The sequence below is a fragment of the Alligator mississippiensis genome, chromosome 2, assembly GCF_030867095.1.
Source record: "Alligator mississippiensis isolate rAllMis1 chromosome 2, rAllMis1, whole genome shotgun sequence".
NCBI classification, from domain to species: domain Eukaryota; kingdom Metazoa; phylum Chordata; order Crocodylia; family Alligatoridae; genus Alligator; species Alligator mississippiensis.
The window spans coordinates 21402426-21425327 of NC_081825.1; the positions used below are offsets into that span (position 1 = coordinate 21402426).

General features: G+C 46.6%; 1 protein-coding gene across 7 annotated transcripts in view; it reads left to right on the top strand.

Moving 5' to 3' along the window:
* The window catches only part of MSANTD1 (Myb/SANT DNA binding domain containing 1), a 104758-nt gene extending 87435 nt beyond the window's left edge, over positions 1–17323 (top strand). For all 7 annotated transcript variants that reach the window (XM_059721533.1, XM_019479090.2, XM_059721532.1 and 4 more), the window contains one exon: positions 16048–17323. In XM_059721533.1, the coding sequence (XP_059577516.1) occupies positions 16048–16288 (241 nt within the window). In that variant the 3' untranslated portion in view covers positions 16289–17323. The remainder of the gene's footprint in view (positions 1–16047) is intronic.
* Positions 17324–22902: the final 5579 nt, after the last annotated feature.

Consider the following 22902-nt stretch of genomic DNA (forward strand, 5'->3'; position numbering starts at 1 on the left):
CAGTGTGGGGACACTGATCAACATGATGATCCGGTGCTTTAATTGGAGCGGCTCTCAAAACCGCTCTAATTAAAGTGCCCCCCACCCCACTCCCGGAGCACATGTATAAACGGCCCATGGTTTTAAGTCTCAGAGCAAGCAGCCCTGACTATACTAGTGCTCTCACTCTTGCTACCTTCAGCAGAGATAAGATAGTAGCAGCAATAGTAGAAAATTTTAAAGAGGGAACCTAGTCCAGACAAGGCCAGATTCCACTAGGAAATGAGATATCCAAATCCTTCTTTTATCTTGACCAATCAGGTGAGCAGGAGCTGCCATTCAGAGACCTTTTCCTTGTCTATAATGATATTTTAGAGAATTGTCTTAAAGTTACTTTAGCCCCAGTGCAGCTCCTGCTATGCTGGTAGAAGACGGTGCATTAATTTTTTGGGTTTTTTAAAAAAAAATTCCTCCCATCAGTCTGATACCTAACCTATTTTGAGTAAAGCTATACAACAGTCTTGATTGTGGCATGAGTAAGGCTAAAATGGCAAGAGAAGCTTTCTGCTATGTAAGGGTAGACTTTGGCCTTTTCCTCACAGGCCTTGTATCATAGAATCAATCATAGAAAATTAGGGTTGGACAGGACCTCAGGAGGCCATCTAGTCCAACCCTCTGCTCAAAGCAGGAGCAGCCCCAATTACAACATTCCAGCCAGGGCTTTGTTGAGCTGGGACTTCTTATACACCTCAAAGGATGGAGATTCCACCACCTCTCTAGGAAACCTGTTCCAGGGCTTCACCACCCTCCCAGTGAGAGAGTTTTCCTAAACCTAAACCTCCCTTGCTGCAACTTGAGACCACTGCTCCTCATTCTGTCATCTGTCTCCACTGAGCACTGTCCTCTTTGGAATGACCCTTTAGGTAGTTAAAGGCTGCTATTAAATCTCATCTCAGTTGTCTTTTCCCCAAGTAAATAAACCCAGTTCCCTCAGCCTCTGATAAGACATGTGCCTCAGCCCCTGAACCATTTTGGTTGCCCTCTGCTGGTTTCTCTCCAACTTGTCCACATGCTTTCTATAGTGGGGGGCCTGAAACTGGACACCAGATGTGGCCTTACCAATGCAGAATACAGGGGAATAATTGCTTCCCTTGATCTGCTGGCAATGCTCCTACTAATGCAGCCCAGTTTGCTGTTAGCCTTCTTGGCAACAAGGGCACATTGCTGGCTCATATCCATCTTATTGTCCACTGTAACCCCCAGGTCCTTTTCTGCATAGCTGCTGCTTAGCCAGTCAGCCCCCAGGCTCTAGCAGTACATGGGATTCTTCCATCCTAAGTGCAGGACATTGCACTTGTCCTTACTGCACTTCATGAGACATTTTTTGGCTCAATCCTCCAATTTGTCTGGGTCACTCTGAATCCTAGCCTTATCCTCCAGTGTATCTACTACACCCCTCAGCTTGGTGTCATCTGCAAACTTGCTGAGGGTATACTCTATTTCATCTTCCAGGTCATTGATTAAGGCATTGAACAAAACTGGCCCCAGGACTGACCCCTGGGGCACTCCACTTGATACCGGCTGCCACTAGACATTCAGCCATTGATTACAACTTGTTGAGCCTGACAGTCCAGCCAGTTTTCTATTCACTTTACAGTTCATTCATCCAACCCATACTTCCTCAGTTTGCTTGCATGAATGCTGTGGGAGATGGTATCAAAAGCCTTGCTAAAGTCACAGTATATTACGTCCAATGCTTTCCCCACATCCACAAAGCCAGTTATCTTATCTCATCATAGAAGACAATCAGATTGATCAGGCAATCTTGGTGAATCCATGCTCCTCATCACTTTCTCCTCCAAGTGCTTAGAAATGGATTCTTTAAGGACCTGTACCAAGTTCTGGGGACTGAGGTGAGGCTGACTGGTCTGTAGTTCCTTGGATCCTTCTTCATCCTTTTCCTAAAGATGTGCACTATTTTTGTCCTTTGTCAATCATCTGGGACTTCCCCTGATCGCCACAAATATTCAAAGATGATGGCCAGAGGCTCATGCCCCCGGAGGCTGGGGGGGCGGGGGGGGGGCACGGCGACTGCCCGCAAGTGGCGGCAGTGTTAGAGGTGAGGGCATGGCGGTGGCGAGTGGGTAGTTCCTGTAGGTGGCCATGGTGGTGTCGGTGGCGGGGGTGTGGGATGGCGAGCACTGACTGGTGGTTGGCAACCGCCCACAGATGCCGCTAGTGGTGTTGGTGGCTGGGGGGGGTGGAGGGGGGGTGGCAAGTGGTGACTGTCAGCTTTGGCGGCGGCCAATCGCAGGGGGTGCATGTGTGCCCGTGTGCATCCCCTACACATCGCCAGGGTCTGTAGTCACATCAAACAATTCCCTCAGCACCCTCGGATGCTTTGCATCTGGCCCCATGGACTTGTATGTGTCTAGTTTTTCTAAATAGTCTCTAACCTGTTCTTTCACCACTGAGGACTGCTCACCTCCTCCCCAAACTGTGCTGCCTGGTGCAATAGTCTGGGAGCTGACCTTGCCTGTGAAGACTGAGGCAAAAAAGTCATTGAGCACTTCAAGTTTTTCCTTCTCATCTATCACTAGGTTGCCTCCCACATTCAGTAAGGGACCCACACTTTTCCTGATCTTCCTCTTGTTGCTAAATTACTTGTGGAAACTCTTCGTGTTACCCTTAATGCTCCTTGCTAGTTGCAACTCCAATTTCACTTTGGCCTTCCTGACTTCATCCCTGCATGCCTGAGCAATATTCTTATACTCCTCCCAAGTTGTTTGTCTAAGCTTCCACTTGTAAGCTTCCTTTTTGTGTTTAAGTTCTCCAAAGAGTTCTTTGCTAAGCCAAGCTGGTCGCTTGCCATATTTGCTATTCTTCCTGCACATTGGGATGGTTTATTCTTGTGCCTTCAGTAAGGTTTTTTTTAAATTACAACCAGCTCTCCTGAACTCCTTTCCCCCTCAGGCTGGTTTCCCAGGGGATCCTGCCTATCAGTTCCCTGAGGGAGTCAAAGTCTGGTTTTCTGAAGTCCAGGATCCATACCGTGCTGCTCTCCTTTCTTGCTTTTGTCAGGATCCTGAACTCGACCATCTTGTGGTCACTGCTGCCCAAGTTGCCATCCATTTCTACATCCCCCACCAATTCTTCCCTGCTTGTGAGCAGGAGGTCAAGAAGAGCACGGCCCCTAGTTGGTCTCAAACACTTGTACCAGGAAGTTGTTTCCAATGCTCTCCAAAGACTTCCTGGATTACCTGTGCACTGCTGGATTGCCCTCCCACTAGATGGCAGGGTGATTGAAATCTCCCATGAGAACCAGGGCCTGTGATCAGGAAACTTTAGCAACTTGTCTACAGAAAGCCTCATCTAACTCATCCTCCTAGTCAGGGGGTCTATAGCAGACACCTACCATGACATCATCCTTGTTGCTCTTCTCTCTAACCTTAACCCAGAGACTTTCAAGAGGCCTATTTCCAGTTTCAGACTGGAGATCTGAGCAATCATACAGCTCTTTTACATTAAGTGCAACTCCTCCTCCTCTTCTTCCTTGCCTGTTCTTCCTGCACAGTTTGTACCCATCCATGACAGTACTTTAGTCATGCGGGTTCCCGCCATGTCTCTGTTATTCCAATCACATCATAGTTTCTTGACTGTGTGAGGACTTCCAATTCATCCTGCTTTTTTCCCAGGCTTCATGTGTTTGAGTTGACTAGCCAATTGCCCTACTTTCTCAGGAAGAATGAGGCCTTCCCTGTTGCCCCCTCTTGCTTCTGCTTCCTCCAGGTCTACACAGATCTACTTTGCTGTGGCTAGATATGAGCTATGACAGGTTAGCTATTTAATAAGGGTAAGTTAAGGTACATCAACTAAATAAGAAGGCAATGTGTATAAGTAATGCATGCTAAGCCCCCATGTGGATTTTCTTATTCAGTAATAAAGTGGACTTGGACTGTAGTAGTTTAATCTTCCCTGTCTGGATGAGGCCTGAAGAATCTAGGCTAGAATGTAGTTTGAATCCACTTCTAAATTATTTGGTTTCATCCAAGATAACTAAACAAGGTTTTAAAAAAATTTAACTAACAGTTTAACTTTGCTTACATGTTGTTTAAACATTAAGGACCACCTGTAGAGCAGGTTATTATAACTTCAGGGCATTGGCAATGCATAGGGGGTACACATGGGTGCATGGGCACCCCCTGAGCTTGGCAGTGCACCCCTTGCAAAAAGTGCTGCCGAAACTGCTGGCAGTGCCTGCGGGTGGTCGCCGCTCACCACCATCACCCTCCCTTACTGCCAGCACTGTGTCTGTAGGCAGTCCCTGATCGCTGCTGGCTGCCACCACCACTGCTGGTGGTGTCTGTGGGTAGTTGCTGACTGCTGGTCGGCACTCACCACCCCCACTGCTGCCACCGCCTGTGGGCAGTCGCCATGTCCTCCCAGCCTCCGAGGGCACACAGCATTTATGCTTCAGGGTACGTAAATAGTTAATTACACAGTGAACCATAAACATGCTGTGTGACCATATGGCAGCTAACAATGTTTTGTCCTTGCCATCAGTCAGGCTGCTTGTTCCTGCCCTCTTACAATTGTGGCTGTGTAAATACATTGGCTGACCTTACTACATCCCAACAGTCTAGGTCAGTGATGCCCAACCTTTTCATCTTGCAGGCCAAATGGGCAGTGCCAGGTCTGTCCATGGGCTGGAATCAGCCCATGGGGCTGGTGAGGCAGGCGCCTGATCCAGTTGTGTGTGTGTGTGGGGGGGGGGGGAGGGAGGATGCAACCTGATCCCAATTTGGCCAGCCAGTGAGGTGGGGAGTGGCCTGGTCCCAATCTGGATGTGGGAGGGGAGGGGGCAGGCATACTCAAGAATGTCCTGCTCAGCATCAGCTGCCACCCTCATACAGAAATAATTTAAATACGTGGTTCTCAGCCTTTTTAGATTTGAAGCACCCCTGGGTAGACCTGAGGCACTCCTCAGCAAATGTCAGCTATTAATGTTCACTTGTTTTTTGACTACAGAAAAATACTAGAGTAATTCTCTTGCAAAAAACTCAAAGACCTCTACAGGTCAAAATGTTTTTAACACTACAAATTGCTATTTGAAATTTCTGGGTGTATCATGTTAATCATGGTTGCATACTTTAACAGTGTGTGTCACCCTGTAGTGTCCTTCAAAGGATATCAAGGCACCCCAGAGTGCCATGGTACCCTGGTTGAAAATCACTGCTCTAAATGGAGCCTGGACAGGAGAAAAAGAGGACTTCTAATTTGTCATATGATAGTGTTTTGAAAAGGAATACAACTTGATCTTTAAGCAGATCATACCAGTCCATCCATTCCAGTGGTGTAACTAGAGATGGGTCGATGGGGCAACTACCTTCGATAACAACTTCAGAGAGATGTGGAGCAAAAAACAAGAGGCTGCTGCTGGCAGCTACACATTTGTGTTCACATTGGCAACCCAAAGTTGCCGCTTCCATGTTGTCCTGGGACCCAAATGCATCCCTACACTGTTGATCCATTCAGTTGATGAGGATAGGAAGTTGTTATTTTTGACTGACATGAAATGCAATGACGGCTTATAACATCTACTGGATTTATATCGTTTAGGGTGTGGACAGACATGGCATTTGTCACAGTGCAGATTGTCAGGTTGTATAACCTGGATTGAAAAAGCTGTGCTACTGACACAGATTCACATGCCCATTCCAAACTTTACTCAGTGAGTGGTGGTGCTTTTCCACCACTATGTGGCTGGTGACCCCTGCAGTGTTCTAGTCTCTGGAAGTCCTTGAGGATTCCCTACCATGGAGAAAAGGTGCCCATTGCATGGTCAGCTAGATTTTGGTGGAAGTGGCCAGTCAACTCCTGTTCCAAACCACCCAGCAGTTCCACTGCTAACTGATTGTTACCATTTCAGTTGCAGAGTGGATCCATGTTGGCTCCTTACTTTGCAGGACATGGTTGCCCAGTATTAGGAGTTCACTACCTAGATACTATGGTCAAAGCAACTCCTGTGGCCTGTAGAAGTTAAGTTGGTTGCAGCTGCCTGCAGTTTGTGTATAGTGGAACATTTCTTGGAGGTGACAGGCAAGCACTTGCTGAAGGACGCCATAAACCACATCCTTGATCAGCTCTAGCTCTTCGTCTCTATCAGCACTTCCTGCCCCAAACAATTGGTCGTAAGAATGTGGGACTCAATTGGTGAGAGCTGAGCAACAAGACAGATGGGAGGAATTGTGGGTTGGACTGACTACCCTGCTCCTCAATGACCAATTAGTAATTTCAGCAATTGCTTTAACACCCAGACATTAGTTCTTGTTATATCTTTCTCTACAATACTGGATCTTAGCCGAAAGGCCAAGAAGTGATAAAATTCTATAGTATCCAGTATTTTCTTCTTTTGAAAATACTTATACACTATGATCAAGACACTAAGCTGGGGGGAGTAGTAGATACACAGATGACATCAAGCTGGGGGGAGCAGTAAGTATGCTGGAGGGTAGGGCTAGGATTCAGAGTAACCTAGACAGATTGGAGAATTGGGCCAAAAGGAATTCAACAAGGACAAGTGCAAAGTCCTGCACTTGGGATGGAACAATCCCATGCACCAGTACAGGCTGGGGGCTGACTGGGTGGGCAGCAGCTCTGCAGCAAAGGACCTGGGGGTTACAGTGGACAATAAACTGAATATGAATTAGCAGTGTGCCCTAGTTGCCAAAAAGGTGAACAGCATACTGGACTGCATTGGTAGGTGTGTTGCCAGTAGGTCAAGGGAACTAATTATTCCCCTCTATTCAGCACTGATGAGGCCACATCTGAAGTACTGTGTTTAGTTTTGGGCCCCCCACTACAGAAAGGATCTGGATAAATTGGAGAGAGTCCAGTGGAGGGCAACAAAAATGATGAGGTTGTTGCGGTACCTGACTTCTGAGGAAAGACTGAGGGAACTGAGCTTATTTAGTCTAGAGAACAGGAGACTGAGAGGAAACTTAATAGCAGCTTTCAACTATCTGAAGTGGTGTTAGAAAGAGGATGGAGCTAGGCTATTCTCAGTGGTGGCAGATGACGGAACAAGGAGCAATGGTCTCACGTTGTAGCAAGGGAAGTTTGGGTTCAATATTAAGAAGAATTTTCTTACTAGGAGGGTAGTAAAACACTGGAACAGGTTACCTAGAGAAGTGGTGGAAGCTCCATCCTTGGGGATTTTCAAAACCTGGCTCAACAAAGCCTTGGCTGGGATGATCTAGTTGGGGACGGTCCTGCTTTGAGCAGGGGGTTGGATTAGATGACCTCCTAAGGTCCCTTCCAATCCTAACTGTCTATGATTCTACAATCTCTGAATCTATTTTATTTTATTTTATTTTATTTTAACAAAGATAGACTGAGGAGCTTTTGAGTCTCTCAGGGCTTATCAAATGGGAACACTCATGAAAGCTAAGACAAATTAACTAAAGGTGTGAAGTTAATTCATATAATTTACAATGAACTCAAGTCCCATGTGAATGTCCTCATTCAGAAGTAAAGTTGCTTTAGTCCATTCTTACAGTTACAGCAAGCGAAAGCTTCTCAGTTGCTGAATGATAGCATTAATGCAGGAGTTTAATGTAGTTTAGTTTTATACATGTTAACTTCACACCTTTACTTTACTTCACCTTTATTTCATACCTTTACTTTACTATGTTTTAACTTTCCTGAGTGCCTTAATTCCCTGTACAGACACGCCAGAATTGTAAGGATTTTTTTCCAGTCCTCAAATTATTCCTGCAGATCTTTATTACATGCTCTCTACTTTTTCAGTGCCTTATTTTGAAGGTGGACATCATAACTGGGGAGAGTACTTTCTTACAGGCTTAATCAAAGCTGTATACAGACAGAACACTGCCTCTTTGATCTGATTCCTTACTCCCTTCTCAATACTAGCAAGAATAATGTTAGTTCCTTTTGCCACAGCATCACACTGAGGGTGCTGTTACAGATTATCCTTAAACCATTCTAAATCTGTGGAATACTAGGGGGTGTTGAAGTTGAACAGTTTTAGAGCAGGTTCAGGCTTGATGCTGTCTCCTCCCTGCACAACTGTGACTTGACACTAGAGGGCCTAGCAAGCCAGGAGCCAGGGCTCTTTATCTCCTCTGAGGTTAACCAAGGTGAGAGCATGGAGCCCAAGGAAGCATGCCTTCCTGGGTTCCATAGTCTCACTGCCTGGTAGCTCTGCTCCTAGCCTGGAGATGCTGAGAGTTAACTGTAGTAACAGCATGGACCCCAGGGAAGCATGCCTCCCCAGGCTCCATGCTCTTGCCACATTTGGTGCTAGACTGCCCTTTTCCCTTCTCTTCCCCACCTCAGGAAACTGGGAGGCTGTGGAGGGAAGCCACCCCTCTTCCCTGCACATTATCCTGGCTAGGGGAGAGCCACCCAGATATAGAGCCAAAGGCCTTAGCCCTCTGAAGGGAAGGCTGCATGCCTGGCTCCCAACCCAGGGGGATCGGGTCTCTTGGTGTCCTTGGACCTAGTAGTGTGGTGCCATGTGGGCTGGGGTCATACCCACTGGGGGAAGGTGGAAGTATTGGCTTGGGGTCAGTACCACCCCCTGGGCAGTAGAGCTTGGGAAGGTGGAAAGTTTGTCAGGGGTAGAGGGGCTGGGAGCTTTGAATTTTGGGATGCTGAATGACTGCAAATTGGTTGCTTTATTTCCATGGAGCAGACTAAGAATACCCTAGCTCAAGATAGGTAGAGTAGTTTAAAGATAACCCTCACCTGAAGTGCTGTAACTTTGATGTTTAGAGGGTGCTGAGCATAGTTTAACACCCTTTAATACAGAGGTGGGCAATTATTTTGGGTGGAGGGCCACTTAACAAGTTTTGGTGCACTGTCGTGGGCTGCAAAAGTTGCCCTGCCTCTTTACAGGTGCCCTGCCCCCTGGTTGCCATCTTGGTCCCACCACCTAACCCTTGACCTTTGTCACTGGAAGTCTCTCCCTTTGCCCCCAGACGTACTCCTTTTGGGAAGGGGGTTTGCCATCTTGAAACTGGGAAAAAAAACCAAATTATATACTAAAAATAAAACACTGACAATAACATATTTTAATTTTATTGAAGAGTATATTTTTGTCCTGATTTGTGTGTGTTTGTGTGGTGTTTGTAGAGGTGATTGCATAACAGCTCAAATGAAGTCTTTCTCTTGTATATTGTTGGAAGCTGTGGAGGAGTGTGGGGGGCATAGGTGGGTGTATATGGGGTTTGTGGGGGGTTGTGGGTATGTGGATGTGTGTGTATGTGTGGGGTTGTATGTAGACGTGGGTGGGTGGGTGTTTGTGGGGATGGGTTTTGTGGAGGACTGTGGGGTATTTGGAGGGGGAGGGTGGCTGGGGTGTGTGGGGTGTGTATGGGGGATGTGGGTGCATGTGTGTGGTGGTGGGGTGTGTGTGTGTAGCAGTGAACAGGGCTCCCCCAGAGGCGTATGCATGTGGGGAGTGGTGTGGGGTTTGTGGGAGTGTGTGGGTGAGTGTGGGGTTTGTGGGGTATGTGATTGTGTGTGGGGGAGGGTGTGGTTGTGGTGTTTAAGGGGAAGGGTTTGTGGGTATGGTGGGGTGTGTATGGGGATCCCCCATGCATGCTCTCCTGAGCCAGTCAGTACCAACCCCGGCCCCGCAACATCCTGGAGCCCGTGCACTCTGCAGTGCCTGCCCGCCAGCACCAATAGCATGCAGCCCCTGCCCCGCCTCTGCTCCAGACTCACCCCTGCCAGAGTGGATCAGCCAGAACCCGGGTGTAGCCCTGACCTGGCTCCTGCTCCACACCACCCACCTATGGTGCATCCTGCTGTCCCCTGAGCATGTAGCAGGGCTGAGGTGGCTCTGCAGCTGGGCTGGCTTTCTAGGCACCTCAGGTGACGGTGGCTCTTTCCACCTGCCACTACCTTGACTCCTAAGACTTTTTCAGAGTTGTTGCTTTTCAGGATACATTCACAAGTAGGTATGGCCTATGCTCTTCATCTGTGGATGGATAACTGTGACCTTTGCTGTATTAAAACACATTTTGACTGAGTAGGCATAACCTAACAGGAGATCACTTCACTCTGTCATCATTTATCACTCTGCCAATCTTTGCATCATCCATAAATATTTAGCTGCACTGATTTTTAAATTTACTTCCAGACCATCAAGCCAACAAAAATTATTTTTTCTTTAACTGCATTATCTCTACAGAATCATGCTTGAAGAGATATGTACCTATGTGGCCACAGAAATGTCTTGAAGTAGTTGGCAGTGAAGAAAAACATATAATTTCCTGGAGGCATTGTATTTCAGAGACTGATGGAGAACAGATTTAGATTAAACATTAGGAAAAATGTCTTTACATCGAAGGTTGCCAAAATCTGGAATGGGAATCCAAGGGAGGTGGTGCTGTCCCCTACTTTGGAGGCCTTTAAGAGGACACTGGACAAGCACCTAGCTAGGGTCATCTGACCCCAGTGCTCTTTCCTGCCCAGGGCAGGGGGTCAGACTCAATGATCTACTGAGGGTCCTTCCAACCCTAAAAATCTATGAAATCTATATACAGGGTGGACTCCCTTAGTCCACCCTGTAACACTGTCTCATTTTTAAGCACAAAGAAGTGTCACTGTGCTTCTATTGAGTTTGTACATTAAGAAAACAAGTTACCATCTCTGTGCAACTAACCCCTTTGTCCTTCTTTAGTTGTCTTCGCTAGGGAATGTTGCTAATTGAACAGTGATTGAAGTACTGTCTTCCTAAAAACAACTGCACTTGATGCAGTGTTGAGAAAATGGGATTTATGAAAATAAGACTCAACTTAAATGGATCAGTCCTACATATTCAGATAAGTATGTGCAGTGGATATGTGCTAGGGCTGTGCAAAGCTTCTGTCACTGATTTAATTCGGTGGAGATTCGGCCCGATTCGGTGGCTGAATTGCCAAATTCAAATCGAATCAGGAGATCCTTTAATCTCTCCGAGTCAAATCAGAACCCTCCTAATCGATTCAGAGAGATTTGGAAATATTCGGCGATTTGGATATAGACACAGCTTTGAATGTTTTTCCTACATACCTCAAGGTGTCAGACAGCTTGTGAATGCTGCAATGCTGGTGTAGGTGGAGCATCCCACAGGATCATGGGGAACTCGCCAGCGTGCTTGGCAGCAGACCTGGAAGTAAATGGTCCACCAACAATTCCAGGTCCACCAGGGAGTGTGCTGGCACCCCCCTCCCCACGCTACCCCAGTTCGGTGACTGGTGCCTCCTGGGCCTGGGGGGGGACCTGGGGTCCCCCTGTGGCTGATTGCTGAGCTGGGAGGAGGTGCAGGGGGCCCCCCCATGCACTCCCCGGTGGACCCAGAAGTGGACCAGAAGTACTTCCAGTCCACTTCCGGGTTCACCACCAAGCATGTGCCTCCCCCTTCCCGCCCCCCGCACTCCTGTGGGACGGTCCATCTGTTCCAGCATCGCAGCGTTCATGAGCCGTGCCTGGTACCTCGAGGTTTGTTGAAAAAACATTTAAAGCTGTGTCTATGGCTAAATCACTGATTTTCCAAATCAGCATCGAATCTGCAGATTTGGATTGAGCAGAATTGAACTGAATTGGGGACAGTGATCTGAATCAATTAATCAAATAACTGTTCATGATTCGGGCCAAATCCAAATCTGAATCGAATAGGGCCCATTTCGCACACCATAATACATGCTATCAAGCCTGCTATCTCTTATGGAGCTAATGAGAAACTCTGAACCTGAACCATTTAGGAGAGGACACATCAACTAATTTGTAATATAACTGACTCTCGGAGTAACTCTCGGAGACCATAAAAGCTAAAGAGGCGGTAGTCATGGGGGACCTAAACTACCCGGACATCTGCTGGGAGACGCAGACAGCAAGGTCCCTTCGCTCACGCAGGTTTCTAACCTGCATACAGGACGTCCACCTGACACAGGAGGTGCATGGTCCCACTAGGGGGAATGCCATACTGGATCTGGTATTGGCAACAGGAGATGACGTGATAGGGGACCTCCAGATCGGTAGCCATTTGGGAGACAGTGATCACCTAATAATAGAATTCAACATAAGACAGCGAGTGGGTAAGGTAACTAGTAGGGTGAAAGTGCTAGACTTTAGGAAAGCTGATCTCAATGAACTCAGGCGATTAGTCAAGAATGCACTGCAGAGTAGAAGTTTTGAAGGGATGGAAGCCCAAGAAGGGTGGCTGTGCCTAAAGGAAACGATCCTTTGGGCACAAAGCAAGACGATCCCCGAGCGAGGCAAAAGAGGGAAAGGGGCCAGGAGGCTTCCATGGCTGACCAGAGAAATCCAGGGCAGCCTAAGGGCCAAAAGGGGAGCACATAAAAAGTGGAAACAGGGTGAGATCACTAAAGATGAATATACCTCCTCTGCTCGTGCTTGTAGGGAGGCAGTTAGGCGGGCCAAAGCTACCATGGAGCTGAGGATGGCAACCCAAGTAAAAGACAACAAGAAATTGTTTTTTAGATATATAGGGAGTAAAAGGAAGGCCCAGGGAGGAATAGGACCCCTGCTAAATGGGCAGAAGCAATTGGTGACAGACTGGGGGACAAGGCTAAACTCCTCAACGAGTTCTTTGCCTCAGTGTTCCTAAGTGAGGGACACGACAAGTTTCTCTCTGGGGTTGTAGAGAGGCAGCAGCAAGGCACCAGACTTCCATACGTAGATCCTGAGGTGGTGCAGAGTCATTTGGAAGAACTGGATGCCTTTAAATCGGCAGGCCCGGATGAGCTCTATCCAAGGGTGCTGAAGGCACTGGCCGACATCATTGCAGAGCCACTGGCAGGAATATTTGAACGCTCGTGGCGCACGGGCCAAGTCCCGGAGGACTGGAAAAGGGCTAACGTGGTCCCCATTTTCAAAAAGGGGAGGAAGGAGGACCCGGGCAACTATAGGCCAGTCAGTCTCACCTCCATCCTTGGTAAAGTCTTTGAAAAAATTATCAAGGCTCACATTTGTGAGAGCCCGGCAGGGCAAATTATGCTGAGGGGAAACCAGCATGGGTTTGTGGTGGGCAGATCGTGCCTGACCAATCTAGTTTCTTTCTATGACCAGGTTACGAAACGCCTGGACACAGGAGGAGGGGTGGATGTCGTATACTTAGACTTCAGGAAGGCCTTCGATACGGTATCCCACCCCATACTGGTGAACAAGCTAAGAGGCTGTGATGTGGATGACTACACAGTCCGGTGGGTGGTGAATTGGCTAGAGGGTCGCACCCAAAGAGTCGTGGTGGATGGGTCGGTGTCGACCTGGAAGGGTGTGGGCAGTGGGGTCCCGCAGGGCTCGGTCCTTGGACCGATACTCTTTAATGTCTTCATCAGCGACTTGGACGAGGGAGTCAAATGTACTCTGTCCAAGTTTGCAGATGACACAAAGCTATGGGGAGAAGTGGACACGCCGGAGGGCAGGGAACAGCTGCAAGCAGACCTGGACAGGTTGGACAAGTGGGCAGAAAACAACAGGATGCAGTTGAACAAGGAGAAATGCAAAGTGCTGCACCTAGGGAGGAAGAATGTCCAGCACACCTACAGCCTAGGGAATGACCTGCTGGGTGGCACAGAGGTGGAAAGGGATCTTGGAGTCCTAGTGGACTCCAAGATGAACATGAGCTGGCAGTGTGACGAAGCCATCAGAAAAGCCAATGGCACTTTATCGTGCATCAGCAGATGCATGACGAATGGGTCCAGGGAGGTGATACTTCCCCTCTATCGGGCGCTGGTCAGACCGCAGTTGGAGTACTGCTTGCAATTCTGAGCGCCACACTTCAAGAAGGATGCGGATAACCTGGAGAGGGTCCAGAGAAGGGCAACTCGTATGGTCAAGGGCCTGCAGACCAAGCCCTACGAGGAGAGACTAGAGAAACTGGACCTTTTCAGCCTCTGCAAGAGAAGGTTGAGAGGCGACCTTGTGGCTGCCTTTAAGTTCATCACGGGGGCACAGAAGGGAATTGGTGAGTATTTATTCACCAAGGCGCCCCCAGGGGTTACAAGAAATAATGGCCACAAGCTAGCAGAGAGCAGATTTAGATTGGACATTAGGAAGAACTTCTTCACAGTTCGAGTGGCCAAGGTCTGGAATGGGCTCCCAAGGGAGGTGGTGCTCTCCCCTACCCTGGGGGTCTTCAAGAGGAGGTTAGATGAGTATCTAGCTGGGGTCATCTGAACCCAGCACTCTTTCCTGCTTATGCAGGGGGTCGGACTTGATGATCTATTGAGGTCCCTTCCGACCCTAACATCTATGAATCTATGACTGCATACTGGAATTCCCTGAGAAAACTTTTGAGATGATAGATATTTTTCAAAGATTTCTCCAAAGGCCATAAATAATCTATTTGACTTTCTGAAAAATTTAATTTTATCCAAATAGTAGATAATTTCTGTACAAAACACATAACCTTACCTCCCCACATGATGATGGGAAATCTAAAAGCATTGAGCTGTGAGTTGACAGAAGTGAAGTTTTGTTGTCAGAAGTTTTAAGTAAAATGTATTGGGGTACAGTGTACAGCAACTCTATTTGACAGGCTACATAGTGAAACTAAGAGCAGGAAAAAAAGATGAGAAGGTAGCTATTGTACAACTGGCTGCTGCCAAATATCTATATCTATATAAAAAATAGTCTTATGCTAAAATGATTACCAACCATACACTGGTGTGGTAGATTGCTCAGGAACTTAGTCTGCAGTGGAAAGGCGAAGGGCAAATGTTCTGTGACCTGCACAAAAAGAAGGAAACAGACATGACTGCACTCTGTCTAGCTTACACATTTTTGCTACTGTTGAGATGTGATATGCAAATAAGTAACCAATGCAAATCCTACATCAGTAATGGGCAATCATACATTATATCACAGACTATAGATAAGAATAGTCATTTACTGGGTCAGATGATTAGGTCCCTCTGTCCCTCTCAGTGGAAAATAATTGATGCTGAGGGAAAGGGCAAACAGGGCATGTGCAGAGTATTCCACCCCCTGCTTCTCTTCTGCTAAAGCTTCTAGCTTTTGAGGTTTAGGAAGTTCCGATTCAGAAAAAGCACTTCTACCTCTGATGTTCTTAATATGTGGTGCCCCCATAGCTGTAGCAGTTTATTCTGCCACATTTCTCACATTCAGGCAGTAATGAGACAGCCTACCTGGGATGTGATGGCCAGCTTAATTTTAGCATCTTTCCAGAAACAGACAGGTCCTGACCAAAGACAAACTACAGCATCTCTAGATAAACCAGGGAAACAAGGTTCTTTGTTTCGGACTACATTGTGCTATAAAAAAATGTACTTTTTCCAAGGTTGCATCAGGTTATAATGGTGAACCCTTCCCATTTACTTGTTTAGAAGGTGCAGCAGTAACCACACAAGGAAGACTGGAAGGAAGCAATGTGGGAGCAGCCTCACCACTGCAATGTCTGTAGGGCAAGAATGTGATATGTTACTGATCCTAAGGTAGCAGTGCTTGCTGATGGGGATGGTTACTGCAGCTATAAAATTACAGTATTAAGTCCAATATAAGTCGTTTTTCAACAAGATGAGCTATTTAGAGGGGGTCAGTATGCTTCATCTATATAACTCTGGTGCTTATAGTAAGAAGTGGCTGGGTGTAAGGCTAATATTTTAAGCATTATGTAAAAATAACTTGTGTTGAAAGCAAGAAAATTCCAGGGTCTCTTTCACAGGTTACCACTGACTTCTAATGAAGTTCTAGAACTATAAATATATACTTTGGTGGGGGAGGGGATTTGATGTATCTTTTTTCTAACAGCCGTAGTAGATATAATTTGATCAAGAAAGAGGTGTAAGAAGGCAGCTGGGTGCCTGGGGTAGTGGTGGCTCCTAGCTGTGGTGCTGGTGGCATAGTTGTGCAGCTGCAATGGCAGCTCTTGTTTTCTTGCCCTCCCCCAAGTATGTAGCTGTGGCTGCTGCCCAGGTTACCCCACCTAAGTTACACTGCTGCAAGAAAGCTTGTAGGCTCCTGATCATTTTGAAGAAATGTGCATTTAATGTTTTAAAAATATTTGTATTTCAGAGCTGAAGAAAGACCAGTTAAGAAAAGAAAACTGCAGAGCTGTAGTTTCCAAAAGAAGAAGCTAAAATTAATGGAAGCCATGTTGGAAGAACAAAAGAAATTAAGCAGAGCTATGGAAGAAACCTGTAGAGAGGTGCGCAGGATTTTGGATCAGCAAAACATCATTCAAGTTCAAAGCTTACAGCTACAGGAAAGAATGATGAACCTATTGGAGAAAATGATTTCTAAGTCTAATGTGTAGGATTTTTGTCAATGCTGCTCAAAGTATTAATATTATAGACATCCCCTAATGCATACCTTATGAGTGTCGGTTGCCATCTTCCCAGGTTTTCCATGAAAAGTAAAATCTTAGAGTAATCCTAGTTAATTCAGGGTGAGAATTATCCAGAGCCTTGTGGAGTTAATAAGGATTAGGAAACTGGTGCAATATATGCCTAAGTTCAACTATTTTTGTATTGAAAGGTTAAGGAATGAGTAGCTCTGGGAAACATTTTTTTCCTGTACTATTTATGCTTAGGTCAGCTATTAATTTACAAGCAGCATTGTTGCCTACTGGTTCACACCAAGGACTGTCAACCTGACCTATTGTAGAACAACAAAATAGTATACTTTCCACATAGAGTAAGTCAGCAATCTGCACTGTTTTTGGGCTGAGTGCCAAAAACACCTGCAACCTTGACTTGTAAGACATTGGTGTGCTAGGAGCGGATGTCAGGGGAGCTGCAAGGGCCCGATCCTTGTTGTGGCAGTGCAGCTTCAGTCCTTTTCCCAACGTCCGCCCTGAGGCACGCATGCCAAGGAAAATGCCTTTATATGCCATGCTCTGGCACCCATGCCAGGGGTTGCCTACCCCAGCAACTAAATGCATCTCTGACTCTGCTGAAGGCAAACTCAGTTTTGACATATAGCAGTGGCTGTGCAGTGTGAACTCTAGTTCTTGCGAAGAGCTAGCTGAGACTATGAAACAATTTAAAATTCCATGCCTGATATAAATAGTACCCTAAAACTGAAATATTAAATCATCTACTCAAATACACTTTTGATAAAAATAGTAACATAAAACTACTATATCCTGAATACTCAACTGTATTGAAAATACTTGAAGTTGATTTTGATATTAAATGTATAATTTTTTTCATTATTAACTGGAATTTGTTGACTTTATGACAAACCAACAATTAAAACATTTCATTTATTCTCCATCACAAAAGAAAAATATTATATTGTATGTATATAAATATATATATCAACTGAAATAAAGAAAAGGAGAACCTTATTTATTATTTACCAGTCATATAGTGTACTTGAGAATGTGCAAAATATTGGAGGGTGCAACCGGTGCTTTGAGTTTTCATTCTAGAGTACAATTTAGAGATATAATACACTGCATAATCGAAATATGTGACTGTCTCAACGTGGTGCAATACTTGTAGTTTTCAGTACTTTTCTAGACCTTCTTGTTGGTATAGTTATTTTGATAGAAGTAATCTGTATGTTTTATGGACTGGTTTGATGATAGAAATGGTGGTCAGCATTCACATACCACAAGAGGGAGCTGAAATCATATCAAGGATGTTGAAGTCATTAAGATGAAGTCCACTCATTGTTCTTGTTAATTGTCTTATGCAGTACTGCATTAAAATAGCCTTTGAGAGTAGCTGAGCTGCCTACAAAAGCTCACGTATTTCTAAAAGAGTTGGTGCCCCCACGCCCTGCTTTCTGCCTGCGTTTGCAAAGCAAGAATGCTCATCTAAGGGCAGATTAGACACTCACTTGTAAGAAACTAAAATGAAAATTTGTGGCACTTCAGAATTTAGCTATTCTAGCGAGGTAGGAAACTACTTATGTCCATGATGGATGCAGGGAGGTGAAGGGGCAGATTTGTCCTTCACAAACAGTGGTTGTTTAATGATTAATGCGTGTTCTAACTATAAGCTACATCATCTCTCCAAATTTTGTTCTTGAATTCATGTTTGCATTTCCATTTTTATTTAATATACAGCTAGCCTAACTATGAATTTTATTATTCTATTATAAACACCCTGGGAGATGAAGTTGTAGTAATGCTTACTTCAAAGAGTAATGCTTATTTACATGAAATGTATCCTGAGCATGCCTCTAAAAATTAAGCTATTATTCAGTTTTGAGAAATGACTATTCTTCAGTAGTGCTGAGCTGATGTTATTGCTATAATGGTACAGGAAATAGGCAAGAGGCAAGAATTCTTGTGGGTGATATCTTTCATTGGACCAACTATATGGTTGATCTAGACATAGGCAAGCTTTTGGATATCACAGTACCCTTCTTCCTCATCCTGATACTAAAAACCTGGTGCCCCTTGACCAGAAAAAACCCCCTTTATCAGGTCAGAGAAGTCTTGGGCCTGGACATGCAATGGAAGAGGTTCCTGAAGAACCAGAACCTCTGATCTTAGGACTTCTCTGTTCTGCAAGATGACTGCTGAAACTTGGAGAGACCTAGAGATGAACATATCACTGTCCAAGCCAATGGCCACAGGTCAGAGTAGAAAAGATGCAGAAAGTAGCCCTGCTCAGAGTCATAAAGGCAAGAAACTCTTTGATACCTTTATCAGATAAGGGGCTAGAGCAGAGGTGGGCAAAATATGATCCGCAGGCCAGATCTGGCTCTTCAGCTGCTTGTATCTGACCCATGGGTGGGCAGCCGCCGACTCATGAGATCTGGCTCTCCAGTGTCTCTGGCCACCTTGTGGTGCCAGGCAGGCAGGCAGGGCTGTTTCTGCCATGCCAGCTGAGCAGGCAGGACCACTTCTGTGCAGTGCTGACACAACAGCATCGGCTGTAGACATGGGTAGAGGCCCCTATTCCCACCCAGAACTTGCTGGGCATGTCCATAGCTGATGCCAGCACCCACCCAGGGCTGCTTCCACTGTAATGAGCAGGTGGTGGCATAAACTGCAGATGAGGCCAGCAGGTTCCATGTAAGGGATGGGGATCAGTGCATGCTACAGCTCCAGGGAAAGAGCAGGGAGAAGGGGGAAAGAGAGGATGGGGATCAGGGTGTACTACAGTTTCAGGAAGGGAGGGCGGGAAGAGAGAGAGAGATAGATGTGACCCTTGAAAGGACATCAAAACTCATTAAATAGTCCTCCAGGCAAAATAATTGCCTACTCTTGGGGTAGAGCATTCATCAAAGTTGATGGTGCCATTTGAATCTGATACTTTGCTTGTGATGCCAGTAATCCAGAACATACAACTTCTTGTCTGTCTGCACCAAGGCATTCTGCACACAGCAGCACATGGTATTGCAGACCTCACAGTGCCTTTTCTCACTGGCACTAGACGGTTGTTTACCCCAGTGGCATAGTCAGAAGGCCCAGCACTGCCATAGGCTTAGTCCTTGGTACTGTTGGATTTGCTTGTTTGGAGTGCCAGTTAATTAGTGCCAGCACTAATTCCCATGCTGTAACACACTACATGCTTATAAAAAGACAGACCCTGATCACTTTGAAGACTAATGTTTCCACTCAATGGCCTACCAGTGCCAGTATAGTTAGTTTTGGCCTGGGAGGTTTCAAAAGCTTCTTCCAAGTACAGAGGGACATTTGTCCTCCTGATCCCAGGATCAGGATCACTTTTTTTCTCTCTGAGCCACTGTGGCCATTCAGTCCCTTTAGCAAAAAATGGAAATTCAAAAGAACATTTGTTTTGGGGGGGCAATCTTATTCAAGCAACTTCAGGAATTCATGAAAAGCATCCATTTCCTCAAAGGAGACATTAGAATAATCACACTCCCTAGCTGACATACTGTATCAACTGGATCCTACAAGACTGGCCTTACCCATTCATGAGGTGACTGTGGATTGAGCCAAGATGATACAGCAAACTCCAGCCTATTGCCACTGCAGTGCCAAGAGAACAGATAAAAGTGACAAAAGTCCCTCCAGAGGTATCAAATGATTGTATGCACATTCTGATGTTCCTTCTCTAGTTGTGATGGCAGCAAATGAAAATGTAAGACTGAATGAGGAAAGAGAAAATAGGAGACCGGACTCTTCTGTGATTCTCCAGTTCAAGACTACTACTACCAGGTTTTTCCTGACCCAATATGATTTTTATGTTTATGAGAAGATTGCAGACCTGGTGGAGTCCCTTCCCCTGGTATCTCTGATCACAGAGGGTCAGCTAGTGGCAAAGAAGGCTCCTCAGATAGCTCTGGGTGATGCAGCTGATGCTGGAGCTAGATCTATAGCTTTTGAAGTTGTAATGCATAGATCTTCTTGGTTGAAGGGTTCTGGTTTTCCAGAGCGCCAGGCTACTGTGGAAGACCTGCCTTTGAGGATCTAGGAGTGTTTATTTTTGTAAGCCTACTTCATATATATATATATGTGTGTGTGTGTGTTAATACATGCTTGTTTTGATCATGTGGTCTGTTCCACTGTGGATTCACTTTGCATGCCCTCCTTAGGTGTACAGGAGGAGAGGGTCCCGTGACAGTTGGGAGAAGAGGGTCCCCTGAAGGGCCAAGGAAGAAAAGCTTCAGGGCTGTCACCAAAGAGCCTGGAGAGGCCAAAGGGTCTCACAATGGGCATTCTTGCAGAGGCTGGTAAACTCTCAGTGGCAAGAAAGAGGGAGAGCTGTATCACTAGTCAGACCCCAAGCTGGTATCCAAAAGGGGGCATCTTCAGCAGTGACCCCAAGCAGCAGGCAGCATACCTCAGCTGACCCCTGCGGTGCTGAAAGAGCAGCAGTTGGTCAACCTGATGGCAAGAAACAGAAGAGCAGTGACTTTGAAAAGTGACGAGCAGCATGCTTCAGCACTCCACAGAATGATGGCAGAGGTAGCGTCCCTGAGTGGTGAGAAGTGGCACAGTATGCAGTGATCCCAAGCAGAACAGAAAAAGAAACAGCTGCAGTAATCCCAAGCAGAAACAAGTGGATAGAAATCTTTCCCAGTGAACCAAAGAAACTCTTCTTCCCCAGCCTTTTCTTGAATGAGGCAGCAATCCCATTTCCCAGGGTGAGAGTAGTTCTCAAAGAAACCGACACCAAAAGACCACGAGGGCTTGTTGTTTAGGGCTGTTTGTTATTTGGGGATTTTCTTCTGTTGTTTGGAGTATTTTGGGTTATTTAATAATTGGGGCATTCTATACTTGTTACGTTTGATAAGGTTATTTTCTTCTCCCCCATTAAATAAATGTTTATATACTGTTGGTATCCAAATTGCTTGTGAGTAGGGAAGTTGTTTTTTTAGGACCCCCAGTTAAGATGAAATTTTCTTAGGTTTCTGGGTGGGGTCTCGAGTCAAAACCACCTAAATTTGAGCCCAGATCTTATTCTGCACTTAGGGCCCAGCCGAAGGGTTACATTTTTAAGACTGATGAGTTTCTGCACACCTTACAAGAGTCTAAAGCCAGGGGTAGGCAAATATTTTGGCTGGAGGGCCACTTAATGGGTTTTGGTGAGCTGTTGAGGGGTGCAAGGGTAGCTTGCCCCTTGACAGGTGCCCTGCCTCCGGGTCACCATCTTGGGACCAGAAATCCCATCCTCTAGCCCCTGATCTTTGCCACTGGAAGTCCCTCCTCTTGCCTTGGAAGTACTTCCCAGCAGAACACAGTTCTGGCTGCATGGCCAGGACCCACACAGTGCAGCACAGAACCAGCCCGGCCCCGTGGTGCGCTAGAGTGCCAGGAGCCGTGGGAAGTCCCGCACCATCAGGCTGGGCCGGCTCCATGTCACCAAGTGGTGCTTCTGGCACTCTAGCTGGGAGTGGCATGTAGAAGCACAAAGCCAGAGTCCTGTGAGCCCCATGGAGTGGGGCCATCACTAGCGGTCTACCCCCACTCCTCCCCAAGCCATTCTTACCTAAATTTCTACTCTCTGATGGAGGGAGGGCTGGGGAACAGTCACAGGGTCGCCAGGGCAGAAGCCGTTACTAGGTTGGGGCGTGGGGCAGATCAGGTTGGGGCTGGTCATGTGGAAAAAAAATCACATTTTTAAGGAGAAAAACCTGGATTTTTGCCTTAAAGGAGAAAAACATAGGAAATGGTGGGTTTCCCCTTGCAGGCTGGCAGAGTTCCAGCCTACAAGGGGCTGTGGGGAGCAGGAGGAGGGTGACCAGGCAGAGGGCATCGTGTGTATGTGCAGCCTGAAGAGCAGCTTCCTACAGGTAAGTCTGGTAGGGGGTGGGGGAATTGAGGCCCCCACAGTGAGGGAAGGAGGGAGTTGGACAGGGCTGGAAATGCCCAGCTGGGGCTGTGCATGGGGCTTGGGGCCTTGGGGGGAGCAGGATGGAGCTATGGGCAGCTTGTCCAGGGTGGGAGGGCTGGCTCCCCACTGCTGTGCACACTCTTGGGGGTCATGGGGGGCATGTGCCCCCTAGATTGGTGTATGGGATGGGGGTGAGCTCCCTGCTGTGGGCTTGGGGCTCCCTGTCCTGCTGCCCTCCCCTGGGGCCTCTGCAGCTCAGTGGCTGAGACCAGGTGCTGCAGGGCAGAGTGGGGTGGGGAAGCTTGGTGCTGCTGCTGTGGCCCCTGTGCTGCTATGTGGGTGGGGAGTGAGGGGCACCAGCTGGGCCAGGAGCTATGGCTTGGGAGTGAGGGGCAATGGCATATCGGGGCTGCTCAGTGCCACAAAGCAGTAGGGGTGGTGGTGGGGGGGACAGTTACAGCTGGATCCATGTCCTGCTGAGCAAAGGGGACAGGAGAACCTGTGATTTTCTATGATAAAAAACCCAAAAACAAATGCCAAAATGCATAGGTATTTAGAATTTATTTCATTATAGTGATTCAGGCACTGGTAGGCTTCCAAATTGCTTTAAAATTGTAAATACATAAAAAAAACCCCAACATTGTGTTAAACAGACACCTCTCTCTCT